This window comes from Talpa europaea (assembly GCF_964194135.1).
Source record: "Talpa europaea genome assembly, chromosome: 7".
Lineage (NCBI taxonomy): Eukaryota > Metazoa > Chordata > Mammalia > Eulipotyphla > Talpidae > Talpa > Talpa europaea.
Window position 1 is genome coordinate 121161067 of NC_140074.1, and position 13236 is coordinate 121174302.

General features: G+C 56.7%; 2 protein-coding genes across 2 annotated transcripts; one reads left to right on the top strand and one right to left on the bottom strand.

Moving 5' to 3' along the window:
• Window positions 1-1470: 1470 nt before the first annotated feature.
• Window positions 1471-7450, bottom strand: VAT1 (vesicle amine transport 1; the record flags this gene model as incomplete). Its single annotated transcript, XM_084236213.1, has 6 exons — window positions 1471-1554; window positions 1699-1940; window positions 2481-2570; window positions 2667-2837; window positions 3220-3427; window positions 7043-7450. The coding sequence occupies 6 exons, from the start codon at window positions 7448-7450 to the stop codon at window positions 1471-1473; spliced, it is 1203 nt and encodes a 400-aa protein (XP_084092339.1).
• Window positions 7451-9263: 1813 nt separating this feature from the next.
• On the top strand, window positions 9264-12596 carry RND2 (Rho family GTPase 2; the record flags this gene model as incomplete). Its single annotated transcript, XM_084236503.1, has 5 exons — window positions 9264-9365; window positions 9828-9915; window positions 10675-10784; window positions 11488-11622; window positions 11800-12596. The coding sequence occupies 5 exons, from the start codon at window positions 9264-9266 to the stop codon at window positions 12052-12054; spliced, it is 690 nt and encodes a 229-aa protein (XP_084092629.1). The 3' UTR covers window positions 12055-12596.
• Between the last annotated feature and the right edge of the window lie 640 nt (window positions 12597-13236).

The following is a 13236-nucleotide window of genomic DNA, read 5'->3' on the forward strand; positions in this document are numbered from 1 at the left end:
CCAGGGTTTGGCTTTTTATTGACACAAACACAAAGGCAGCTCCGGTAATGGGGTGGGGTACACAAAAGCAGAAATCAAACCTCAGCTGTTCAGGCCTCATTTAGAAAATGAAGAGGTTGTGCCCCTCCCCTGCCTCCCACTGGCAATTGCTGGGGCAATACCTCTCCCTAATTCCAGCTCAAAGAGCAGAGGGAGTCTCTCCCCTACCCCAGGAAGCCTCCACTTTGGTTCCAGCAGCCCAGGTCCTAAACAACCCCACCCCCTTACTGCCCTGCTCCATCTCCCCACCCATGTAAACAAAGTTTGGGGCTGAGTTTGAAAAGCCACCTTCCTGCTCTAGGAAGGCAGTGGGCCTCCCTTGACTACACGGGGAATGTGCTTTGAGTTTTACTTTGGTCCCAAAACAAAAACAGACAGCACTGCCTCTCATAGCTCTGGTTGGTAAAAGCCACACTTATCTGCAAGGCTGAGAAAGCTCCCCCAGCCTCTTCCTCCCCAACCCCATAGAGAAATAACAGCCCCAGAGACAGGACATGGCACAGACCCCAGAGGGCCAGGGGCTGGCCCCCACCCATTGGCACACACTCAGAATTTTGGCAGTGTTGTGGGACTGGGGAGCAGCAAAGCCCCAGCCCCACCAGAACAAGGAAGGCACTGGGGCATACAGAGGTGGAGGAGGAGGTACGAGGCAGGGAACCCCCACATACACAAGCACAGGTTTTCCGCTGGTAAGGCACTGAGAACAAATCCAGAGAACTCAGTGAAGGGGAGGGGTGTCTGTGTTCCTCCCACAGAATCATGACCTCAGGGGAGCAGGTCTGATTCCCACCCTTGCTGTAAGAGGCAACCTTGGTTAAGAGTGGCAGGAAATCCAGAGGTGGAAGAAGCCCAATTGTGCTTAAGAAGTTGGGGATAGAAGACGAGGCCATGCAACGAGGCAACAAGAGTTCAGAGGTGGGTGCTGGTCGACCTGGGTTGAAGGGACACTAGGGCAAGACAGGCACATGCAGGACTCACACAGATTGGCCCCACATCCTGAGCTGACATTTCAATTCTTTGGGGAGGTGGTGGGGCAGGGGCAGGAGGGGAGATGGGGCAGAGGCGGAAGCACACAGAACAGGACAGGGAGGGACTGGCTAACCTTGGCACAAAAGCAGCACAGCAGGCCTGGGGAAAGGGTGGGGGCAGGAAGCAGCGGCCTCCCTCTGTCCCTCCCTGTCCCCTTGGCAGGGCCCAGACATCCAAGTGGTCACTTCCCAACCTCTTAAGAGGGCAGGAAGGGGAGAGGGGGCAGCCCTGACTAAAGAGAAAGAACAGGGTAGGGGAGTGATTACCACAGAGACCTTGGGGTAGGCGGGAGAGAGGGCAGAGCATCACCATAGAGGATGAAATGCAAGTGTCTGGTGGCCCCCAGCACACGGCTTCCCAGCTTCTCCCTCCCCAGGTCCCAAAGGTCTCCTAGGCCCCATCCTAGTTCTCCTTCTCTGGCCCAGGCACCAGGAGGACTTTGCCCACGTTCTTCTTCTCCTGCATCTGCTTCATGGCATCCACCACCTGGAGAGGAAGAAAAACACTGCTCCCAGTGCTGCCCAGCCCTCCTCTGCCTAGGAATCCTGCTCTGGGACCCTAGTCTTCAAGGTCTTCAGGTCCCCCCAGGACCCCAGTCTTCAGGTCCCCCCATGGAGTCATCACACTCACCTTCTCAAAGGGCCACACGGAGTCAATGTGGGGTTTGATGTGGCCCTGGTTATAGAGAGTCAGGAGGCGGGCCACCACGCCACTGACCAGCTCCACCTCGCCCTCCAGGTAGCCCAAGTGGAAGCCACACACAGCGCGGTTAGCTGGCAACAGCTGCAAGGCTGTCACGCTGAACTGATTCCACCACGTACGGGCCAGCGCCATGAGGTTCCTCTTGGGGCCCGTCAGCAGATTGGCCATTCCTGTGGGACAGGAGAAAGGCCACATCCTTGGGTGTCTGCACCAAGCTTGTCTGCCCCTGCGGGCCCTAGAGTTATCCACACCAGCCCCGGGGAGGGAGAGGACAATCTCCCAGCTACTGGCTGCCAGGCCCAAACTGACTCCAACTGACTCCAAAATTCCTCTATCCTTTATTTCTTACATAAAACACAGATTTTTTTTTTTAACAAACAGATTCTACATACTCTGCTTGCCCAAGAAGCCAGGTGAGTAGAACAGAAGGCAGACTGGTTGATTTTGCCTCAGGAATACTCCCCACACAGGAGCACAGAGAGAACACATGATTTGCATGGAAAGTTGTGAAAGAGAATGACAGTAGCTGGTACCCAGGAGGCAGCCCTCTCCAGTGCCACCCCAACACTGATGCTCTCTGCAGAACACCTGAGTCCCTGCCCAAAAGTTCAAAAGTTCTTCATTAAAAAGTTCTGGGCCTCTAAGTCCCAGCCCTTAGACCTACTCTGCTTCCCTAACTTCCCCTCCCCATACCTCCCCCGCTTACTTACCATAGGTCACTACTTTGCCCATGGGTTTGAGGAGGTTGTAGCCCTTGGCAGTATCTGAGCCACCCAGAGGGTCCATGACGATGTCCACTCCTGTCACAGAGCAGGGGATCCAAGAACAGCATTAAGCTCCACAGATCTGGAGAACCCCTCTCAGCCCTGAACCATCCTACACTTTCCCTGACCTACCTTTGGGGGAGATCTTCTTGATCTCATCCACATAGTCAGTTGTATGGTAGTCGATGGGGTGTGTGACCCCGTTCTCCTTCAGCACCTCATGCTTGCTGGCTGAGGCCGTTCCGAACACTGTCACATTCTCCACTGTACGGCACAGCTGCACAGCGGCCATTCCCACACCCCCTGCGGCAAGACACTGGTGAGTAGGGAGTATGGAGTCACCCAGCCATTTCAGCCTCTCAAGGCCCCAGCCCATCACCTTCATTTTGTCTGGGCTCATTTGAGACTTTCTCCCCTCATCCCATGTCCAATTTCCATGATCGAGAGTTGGGGGGAAGAGCAATCGGGGAGGAGGGTGATGGGTGAGGACACGTTGCTATGGCTAGCACACCAGGCTGGACCTGGTGCCTGAATGTTACCACGGCAACACTGCAGAGGCCTCTGGCACCACAGACCTAGGCAGCCTGGTGTTGCCATGACAACAGTCCAGACAGGCTGCAGGGAAGGGGCCTGGAAGGAAATCTGGGTGGGGTAAGGAGGAGGGATAAAGGGAAGGGCCTGTCACCTGCAGCCATGTGTACTAAGACACTGTGGCCAGGCCGAAGGTTGCCGAAGTCAAAAAGGACCATGTAAGCTGTGACATAATTGACCAGCAAGGCAGCAGCTTCCTCAAAGGTCATGGCCTCCGGCATCAGGAAGGTCTGGGCTGAGGGCACAGTCACCTCCTCCTGCCACATGCCCGACCGGATCAACACCATCACCCGGTCCCCTACCTTGAAGAATGGAAGAAGAGTGTCATTCATTTATTCATTAACCCACAAATGATTTATGACCTATAACAAGACCCTCTCCCTGGCCATGAAGCAGCTATAGAAGCAGCAGTAGTTACAGCAATAAGAATAATACATCATCCAAAACAATAACAACCTAGCTTTACTAAGTGCTTGCAACGGGTCAGGTCCTACTGCAAGCGCTTTATACACAGAAACTCTATTAATTGTTACACCAGCTTTTTGAGACAGATACCACCCTTATCTCCATTTTGCATGTATACTTCACTATTGTGTAAGATCCCTGAATGCAAGAAGCCTACAGTTAGGGCAGCATGAAGTGTTGTTGAAGAAAGCAGACTGCTTCAGTTTAAAAAAAGAGGCTCCAAAAAGGAAAAAAAAAAAAAATGGGCTCCACTATTTACTGGCGGTGTAACCTTGAGCAAAAAAACCTACTTAACCTTTTTTTTTTTTTTTAATATTTATTTTGTAGAAGAACTGGGATGCAGGCCAGAGGTGCGGGGGGCGGGTGGGGGGGTTGGGGGGGGTGAGAGGATTCACCAGAGACAAGAGCGGGGAACAGAAGAGGCAGATTGACTGAAATACACTGCTGAGGGGAGCAGTGGGTGAGTCAGGAGAGGTCTGCTGCGCCATATGTGGGTTAACTCCCTGTCCTGGGATGGAACTCAGTTCTCATTGGGGATCGCCCTGAGCATTAACCCCTACGCCACCAGGGAGACCCTTTACCTTTTTGACTCTCTTTGTTTTTCTATTTGTAAAATAGGGGAGTTACAAGGATTAAATGGCAGAAAAACCAATCATTCAGTGATTTTTCAGCCCAATACCTAGAACATGGTGAAAACTTGGAAGTGTTAGGTAATAATAGTAATCATAATAATGACACTAACAAGGAGGGGAAGTCACTGGCCTAGTAACTGAAAGAAGAGGGCAGTATGTTGTAAGTACCATGCCAAAGCATAGACAAAGGTCCCTGAGCCATTAGGGCTGGGTACAGTCACCTCTTGAAAGTTGAGCCAGCGGGCCTCCCTGGTGGCGCAAGGGATTAAGCACTGCACTGTGAGGCAATCTGCAGCCTCTGCAGCACGAGTTCGATCCCCGGGCGGCCAAGGGGCAACCCACATGGCCCAGCACCCCTCTCCTGACTCGCCCTCTGCTCCCCTCAGCAGTGTACTTCGGTCAATCTGCCTGTTCTGTTCCCCACTGTCTCTGGGGAATCCTCTCACCCCCCCCCCCCACATCTCTGGGCTGTACCCTAGTTCTTGTATGCATAAATAAATAAATCTTTAAAAAAAAAAAAGGGGGGGGCCTTCCCTGGTGGCCCAGGCAGTTCAGCGCCACACTGTGAAGCTGTCCACAGCCTCTGCAGCGCCGGTTCCATTCCAGCACCGGTTTGATTCCGGCTGGCGGGCGAGGGTCCCACATGGTGCAGCAGACCTCTCCTGTCTCACCCGCTGCTCCCCTCAGCAGTGTATTTCATTAGTCCGCCTGTTCTGTTCCCTGCTCTGTCTCTGGTGAGTCCTCTCACCCTCCCGCAAATCTGGCCTGTACCCCGATTCTTGTATACATAAACAAATACATAAATCTTTAAAAAGAAAGAAAACTGAGCCAGCACTGGGGACCCAGAAAACACCCTCCCCCAGAGATGGGAGGAAGGCTGGTGGACCAGGAGAGCCACCAGACCCACCCACCGACCAGGAAAAGGCATTTTTCCCTTCTCTGAGTTCATGAGTCTCCTATTTGGAGAGAAAGGGGGCAAAGGAAACAGAATCTTTTCCTCTAGCTTAGCAACTGGAGCCACAGGGGAGGGCACAGAAAAGGCCTCTCCTCACTCTATAAAGAACATGGAGTGGGAGATGTGGGTGCTGCTCCAGGACAACCTGGGTCAGTCTTGTTCCCTGCCAGGAATGATGGGATTTCTGTATATTAACAATACTAGGGATGCACAGGGACAGGGGATGGCACTCCCACAGGTACACTTTTCATGTCCTCACGCACCTATACTCTGCTGACCAGGACTGAGGGCAGGCTGGGATCTTTCCCTGAAGGCCCTGGCTTCAAATGAGGTCTGGCAAATGGAAGCCCTCCACCGCAGAACTCAGGACTAACAGACTCAGAAACAACCAAGGAGAGTTGGAAAACACAGCTCAGGTCAAGGCCCATCCCAGATTTGCCCCAGAACATGGTTCACTTACCCAAGTAAATGCCCACCCCCCAGCCCATCACAGGGCAGGGCCATGACCCCTCCCCAACCCAGATATCAGGAGGGAGCTAGGGAGAGAGGGAAGGCCCTACCCACAGAATCCAGCCTCTTACATCAGATTTGTGCCCTGGACAGGATATCCTGTATTTACTGAGCGGAAAGTATGGGGAGGGAGGTCAGGTGGGTGGCCTTCAGCAGTAACATGAACTACAGTAACTCCCTGCTCAGCCCACCCGAACACAAAATTCCTCTTAGCACCGTCCCAAGAGTGGGATTATTTAGAAGTCAGGGAACAGAGATAAATTCAGGGACAAGCCCTTTAAGAAGGGGCTGTTTGCATGTACAAGAAAATCCAAGAATTCCAGCTCTGGGATCTGGGATTGGCAGGTCCAGCAAAACAAGCCTGTGTCTGAGAGGCCTCTCTGACAGGGGCCTGAATTGAAAAGAAACCCCTAAACAAATGACGTAGTGGCAAAGGCCTCACCCCAGGTCTCAAAAGTTGGTCATTTGGAACTCTGGGGTGTCCGGGGTTGTGGCCAAGATTAATGATAACCAAAAGGAGAAAAGGACTGGTAGATCTGGGCCAACCTGTTCACGACGCCACACCCCCACCCCACACCCCCACCCGGGCCCCAGTGGGCACCATCCTGGTTTCTGGGCAGGGGTCTGTCTTCTGACAGGAAGGCAGAGGCAGTTCTGCCGGAACATTCCCCAGGGCAGGCCTGGGTCAGGGCCCGCTGGCTGAGTCACAGGAGGAGGAGGCGATATTGCAGTCACGGGAGAGCCCAAGACAAAGATCCAGAGACCCAATCCCGCCTCCCCCACCCAAACACCAGACTCGCAACGTAAGGGGGGCCGGGGAGCGGGGAGGCCCCTTCCTCGGCGATGGGCGTGCCTCGCCGGCCCTGCTCTGGGAGGGGCCGCCACACACCCCCACAGGCCACGGGGCTGCATGTGACTAGGGCTCTGGCACCGCCATGCGCCCCCGCCCAACTTCGACTACCGCTCGAGAGCCGCGGGTAAGGGGCACCAGCCGTGGCGCCACCATTACCCGCGGCGTGTTGGGTGGATGGGGGCACAGGTGCGGGCTCAGCCAGGTGGCGGGGGGCCTGTGTGCGCATGCGCGCAGCCGCCTCATTGTTCCCCGCCCGTCCGCACCGCCGCTGCGGGGCGAGGGTGACAATTAACATGTTTGCGGAGGCGCCGGCAACTCCATCTCCGCCCCTCTCCCCCGAGCACGAGCGCAGATCCCCAGGAGCCTCCGAACACGCGCTCCTGCCCGCGCCCGACCGCCCGGGCCGGTACCAGAACCCGACCCGGCCACACCCCCGGCGCCGGCCCACCCGGTGCCCCCGCCCGGCCGCGCCTGTCCCCGCCCGGCCGCGCGGCCCGCTCACCTTGCGGTCGTCCACCCCCTCGCCCACGGCGATCACGACGCCCGCGCCCTCCATGCCCGGAGTGATGGGCAGCGGCGGCAGCCGGTCGTACAGCCCCTGCCGGGCCATCAGGTCGGCGAAGTTGAGCCCGCAGGCCCGGACGCGCAGCGTCAGCTGGCCGGGCCCGGGGGCCGGGGGCGCGGCCGGCCGGCTCTGCAGCTTCACCTTGTCGTAGCCGCCGAAGCCGGTGAGCACCAGGCAGCGCAGCGGCGGCGACGCGGGGGCGGCGGCCTCCCCGGAGGCCGGGGGCGGCGGCGCGTCGGCGGCGGCCTCGGCTTTGGGGGGCGGCGCAGAGGCGTCTTCCACCCGCCCGGTCTCAGCCGTTGCCACCGCGGTGGCGGCCTCCGCTGCCTCTCTCTCCGCGGACATGGCTGGGAGTCCCGACGTGCGCGCACAGCTGGGCCGAGGTGCACAGCTGGGGAGGGCGGGGCCGCGTCCGAAAGCGCCGGAGACTGCGGACTCTGAGCCGGGCGGGGCCGGGGGCGGGGCCTCGTGGGGGCGGAGCCTCGCGCGCTCACTTAAAGGGCCAGGGCCGACGTGGGGCTGCGGCTGGAGCTCGAGCGTGGAGACCAGAAACACCTGGGGACTGACGAGGGCGAGGGCATGCTTGGGTCGTGCAAACTGCGATTTAATTTAGCCACTTATTCATAATAAGCCTTATGCAGATTTAAAAAACATGTTAAGAGATAGTCTGAAGAACGATCCCAAAATCTGGGCCTGCTTCAGGTTTTCGGGAGTCAGCCACCTGTGAACTGGAACCCACCCAGGTTGTTCCTCAAGCTCGGACTCTACCCACAGGTGGGCCAGGGGCAGAAATCAGACCTTTCCGTGTGGACTTGCAGTAGCTAACTTAAAGCAGAAGACCGAGTCTTTAGAACTTCCCATTTGCCTTTAGCTGTGAAAGCGTTACGCCTCAGTTTTCTCATTTGTGAAGTGATGATTGGCGTTGATTGCTCTGGTTATCTTTACAAGGTAAAGGTAAAATTAAATCGAGTGCCTTGATTTGAAGATGAGCTTTTAAATGGTAAAAGATGGGCCTCCCTGGTGGTGCAAACGGTTAAGACGCAATCTATGAAGGTATCTGCAGCCAATGCAGCACGAGTTCCATCCCCGGCCAGGGAGCTGACCCACATGGCGCAGCAGACCTCTCCTGATTTGTCCGCTGCTTCCCCTCAGCTGTGTATTTCGGTAGATCTGCCTGTTTTGTTCCCCACTCTGTCTCTGGTGGATCCTCTCACCCCCCACACCTCTGGCCTGTACCCCAGTTCTTGTATGTATAATTAAATAAATCTTAAAAAATCAAATATTTAAATAAAGGTAAAATATGGAATGGAGATGCAAGCCTGAAATGTTTTTAGAACTTGTCTCCGGTTCCAGCAAGTCTATCACATAGACAGTTCTAGCTGCTGCTGCTTCCTCCCCATCTCGGTCTCCCTGAAGCATCCACCAGAGGACGCAGCTCCGTCAAAACATTCCACCCTGCCCTCGGCTGGAGAAACTCAGTCCACACTACCCTGTAGTCCAGACCCGCCGTTAAATCACTGCAACTCCAGACTAGGCCATTCGTTGCCATGGAGACGAAAAGCCATGATGTCATCATTGTCCTGGTGGATGTGATGAAGTCCATACCTCAAATCCCCAAGAACCCCGCCGGGACATGAGCGTGGAGATGGGGGACAGAACCAAAAAGACTCCCTCCTTCCCCTACACCCCTGGCCCCTCCCGCCCTGGAAGCGGCGGCTGCCCCCGCGCGCGCCCTGGCACCCCGCGTGGGCGCGCCGAGGCCCGGGCCCGCCGGGCGCCGCTCCGCCTGCGCTCAGAACCTGGCCCGAACCCCGCCCCCCACTTTCTCCAAGAAAGTCAAATTCACCGAAGAGCCCCCAAGCCGAGGGGCCCCCTACATCACTCCTGCGCCCTAAAATCCGGTCCCCTCTCCTCGGTCCCCGGCCCCGCCCCGCCCCGCCCCTGGCCCCGCCCCCCAGCCCCGGGCCCCGCCCCTCGATGCGCGGCGGGAGGCGGGGCCGGGGGCGCGGCCGCCGGCGGGGGGCGGGGCGGGGGCAGGCCCCGGGCGGGGCTCGGCGCGGGCCCGCGAGATGCCGGTGGCGGCCGCCCGAGCGGCTGCAGCTGCGGCAGCGGGGCCCGGGAGGGGGGCTGCGCCGGGGGCCGGCGCGTAGCCGGCACTATGGAGGGGCAGAGCGGCCGCTGCAAGATCGTGGTGGTAGGCGACGCGGAGTGCGGCAAGACGGCGCTGCTGCAGGTGTTCGCCAAGGACGCCTACCCCGGGGTGAGCGCCCCGCGTCCCAGAGGCGGCGCTGAGGCCGCGGGGGTGGGCGGCCGGGGCCCGGGGGACGGACGGGTCCGAGCGCTGGGGTAGCCAGGGACAAGAGTGAGGGGCTGCAGGCGTTGGGGCTCTGGAGGGACTGCAGAAGATTGGGGCGGGAGGAATTGGGGAGCAGGGTGAGATGAATGGGCTTTGGGAGAATCCGAGGATCCCGGAGGGGGCGCTAGGGGAATGGAAGGAGTCCTGATCTTCGGAGACGGGGAGGACGAGGGGCTAAGGGGACCTGGAAAGGGTCTGGGAGCCGGGCAGAGATTCTGCGGAGGCAGCAGCTCCCGGCTGCCCGCTTTGCCCAACACCAGACCAACTTGTGTCCAGGGGCTGGGCTGGACGGGGTGCGGGGGTGAGGAGGGCATTTGTCTGGGGTGAAGGCTGGAGGAGCTCATCTTGACCCATCCGTGTCTGCAGAGTTATGTCCCCACCGTGTTTGAGAACTACACCGCGAGCTTTGAGATCGACAAGCGCCGCATTGAGCTCAACATGTGGGACACTTCAGGTAGCCAAGTCCCTGGGGTCACCCTGACTTCCAAGACCTGGACCCTTACTCTGCCTTTGGCTAGACTCTGAGGATCTAGGTTAGCTCAGCCTATCCAATTCTAGGAGGAAGGAAAATCAAATTTCTGCTGTAAGTCAGGGAAACTGAGGGAGAGCTTGCCAAGACACATAGAAACGACCTCCTGGAGGAGAAAGCCCAGTGTCCATCCCCTCAGCTGGATTCTGCCTACCTGGGAAAGTTGAGAAGGAATGGCTTTTACGTTGAAACATGTTCCTTAGGAGATGGGACTAGATTTTGGAAAGACATTTAGAAGCTCTTGGAGGGGGAGGAACTGCTTCTCTAGATTTAACTAGAAATCTCAGATCAGTCCCAAGAGGGTGGGAGAGCTTTGCTGTTCCCCTCCATCCCCCCCCCAAAAAAAAATGGAGGAGGATTTTTATTTTTACTTGGCTTCCCTGGAGGACTTTGGAAGATGTCTGTCAAAGCCCAGATAGCACATGCAAAATTTTGTGAGAATGTGTGTCTTCTCAAAGACACAGAAACGATTAAGAAATACTTTTTAGAGTAATCCCTAGGGAAGCAGAGAACTGTTTCCTGCCTTCTGCTCCCTTCCATGGACTCCCTGATGGGTATTAATAACTACTCTTTTCCATGATCTGTTCCTGGCATCCCTTGACCAGGATTGCTAAGTCTCCCATTCCCTTCCAGGCCTCCCACCCACTCAGGACCCTCGTGTGTTCCCTCTCTGTTTTCTTTCAGGTTCCTCTTACTATGATAATGTCCGGCCCCTGGCCTATCCTGATTCAGACGCTGTGCTCATCTGCTTCGACATTAGCCGACCAGAAACTCTGGACAGTGTCCTCAAGAAGGTTGGGACCCTGGGGAAACAGAGCAGCTAGACTGAAGGGGACCAGAAACTGTGGACCTGACACAGAGTAGGCAGGAGGAGGAAGTGGGGCATGGCCATTAGCCATGTGTGAAGCTTTTATCTTCCCCTGTTCTCCTACCCTCTGTATCCTGGAAATAAACTCTCACTGCTGGATAGGCATCTGGGTAGTTGAAGGGTGATCTGGGCGAAGTAAGTACTCAAGGGATTCCTTATTCACTCTGTCCACCTTGGATGCGGGAGCCCCATACAGGGGACAGGGATACTGCTCCAGGACCCTGGAAATCCCTGGGGTCTCCAATCCGGAACTCTCTTTCCATGAGAAAAGCCCTGGCGAAAGGACCTAAGTCAGCTAAGGCAGTCATGGTTCCATGGTGGGGGAGGGGAGGTCAGAATTGATCTTCCCAGAAACAAATCTGGGAAAGGTGGTGGGCATGGGAAGGTTAGAGGCTGGCAGACCCTGCATGAAGCAGGGCCCCCAAGCCTACAGCCCCACCCCTGTCCTCTCCTCCCTCTCCTAGCACCCCATCTTGCCTTCAACCCAAGCCCACTATTCCCATCTCTTCTCATGGGAGAGTCCAGAGGGGGTGCAGGTTTCTGCATGTGGTGAGAAGGGGCATACTCCTGTGTGAAACAGGGGTTCACACAGAGCCTCCTACTCTTCCATAACGATTTCTTCTCCCTAGTGGCAAGGTGAGACTCAGGAGTTTTGCCCCAATGCCAAGGTTGTGCTGGTTGGCTGTAAACTGGACATGCGGACGGACCTGGCCACACTGAGGGAACTGTCCAAGCAGAGGCTTATCCCTGTTACACATGAGCAGGTGGGCACCCTTGACCCCTGACCTAGTCTCAGCCGAGAACTGCCCCTTTTAATCTCTGATTTAAAAACACCCACTTGGCTCTTCCCTTGCCCTGGCCTCTGACCTGACCCCTTGCCTCCCTATCCTTGCTGTGCTGCAGGCTAAGCCCATAACTTCCTCTGTCCACTTCCCTTCTAGGGCACTGTGCTGGCCAAGCAGGTGGGGGCCGTGTCCTATGTGGAGTGCTCCTCCCGGTCCTCCGAGCGCAGCGTCAGGGACGTCTTCCATGTGGCCACAGTGGCTTCCCTTGGCCGTGGCCATAGGCAGCTTCGCCGTACCGACTCACGCCGGGGACTCCAGAGATCCGCCCAGCTGGCAGGACGGCCAGACCGGGGGACCGTGGCCGAAGGCGAGATACACAAGGATCGTGCCAAGAGCTGCAACCTCATGTGAGGGCCCAGGGTGGGGCAGTGTGAGGAGGGGCGGTGGAGGGCACACGTGTTCCCCTGCCTGTACTGGGGCTTCTGACCTCCTGATTCTGACTTCAGGGCGGGCCTAGTGAGCGATCCTGAGCAGGGAGCTGCAAGCAGAGGGTGCCAGCATTCCTCACATCTTCATCCCCCTCCTCTCTACAGGAAGTTGAGAGAGCTAGCAGGGCTGGCATCTGGGCCAGGAGCTGGGATGGGCAGAGGGGGTTGGGGAAACTGGCATCAAGCAGTGACCTTGACTGTCTCAGAATGTGAAAGGTGCCTTCCTTCCCCTGGTGACACAGCCCGGTCCTGGCTTCCTTCCCTAAGGAAAGTGTCCGTGCTCTGACCTTCCCTTTTTTTCTCTCCTCTCACTTCTCCAGCTGTTCTCACTCATCCTAACCTCCAGGCAACATGCACTAAATTACAAGCAAATTGAGAAGCCCCTCCCTGTCTATACCCACCAACTCTAGCTCCTCCCCTCCCCTCCCCAACAGTCCCCAATAAAGCCCTTGTCCTTGGAAAACGGCTCTGGCTTTAGTTTGTTGCTTCTTAAAAAAAAAAACAAAAACCCACAATCTACCAATCTCTAGCAGCAGGAGGGAAAGTTAGTCATCAAGAACTTTCCTATCTGTGTCCACAGAGATAGGGAGCAGAGGAAGGACCTGTGGGCCAGGTCAGCAATGTCTTTTTAGGAGCCATAGGTTGGGGGCTGAGACATCTTGGGAATATTCATCTCAGTTCAGGGGCCAGACAACCCTAAGGCCATCGCTGTGCTATTCATTATGCCACTCAGCTGCCCCACACACACTCACCCCGTGTAGGGTGGGGTCTATGGAAGTGGTCCAGGCCTCTCATTCACCACCCCTACCTCATCTCTCCCCACTTGGAATCTGCAGGTGCCCTGGGATTTGTGGGGGTGGGGAGGGCATCAGGAACCTTCACTCCCAGAAGTCAACCCTGTGCCCAGGGAAGATTCCCAAGAGGACAGTAGTTTGATTGTGGGGGTCTCCTCAGAGCAGGGGCTCTTGCCCTTTCCATCCCAAATGGGATTATGGAGGGAGCATCAGCTGTGAGTTTAGGGTCATCCTCCACCCCACCCCCTAGAGAAGGAAAGCTGGTGGAGGGGCTGGTGGGAGCACTTGTTTTCAGGAAAGACAGAGCTGGT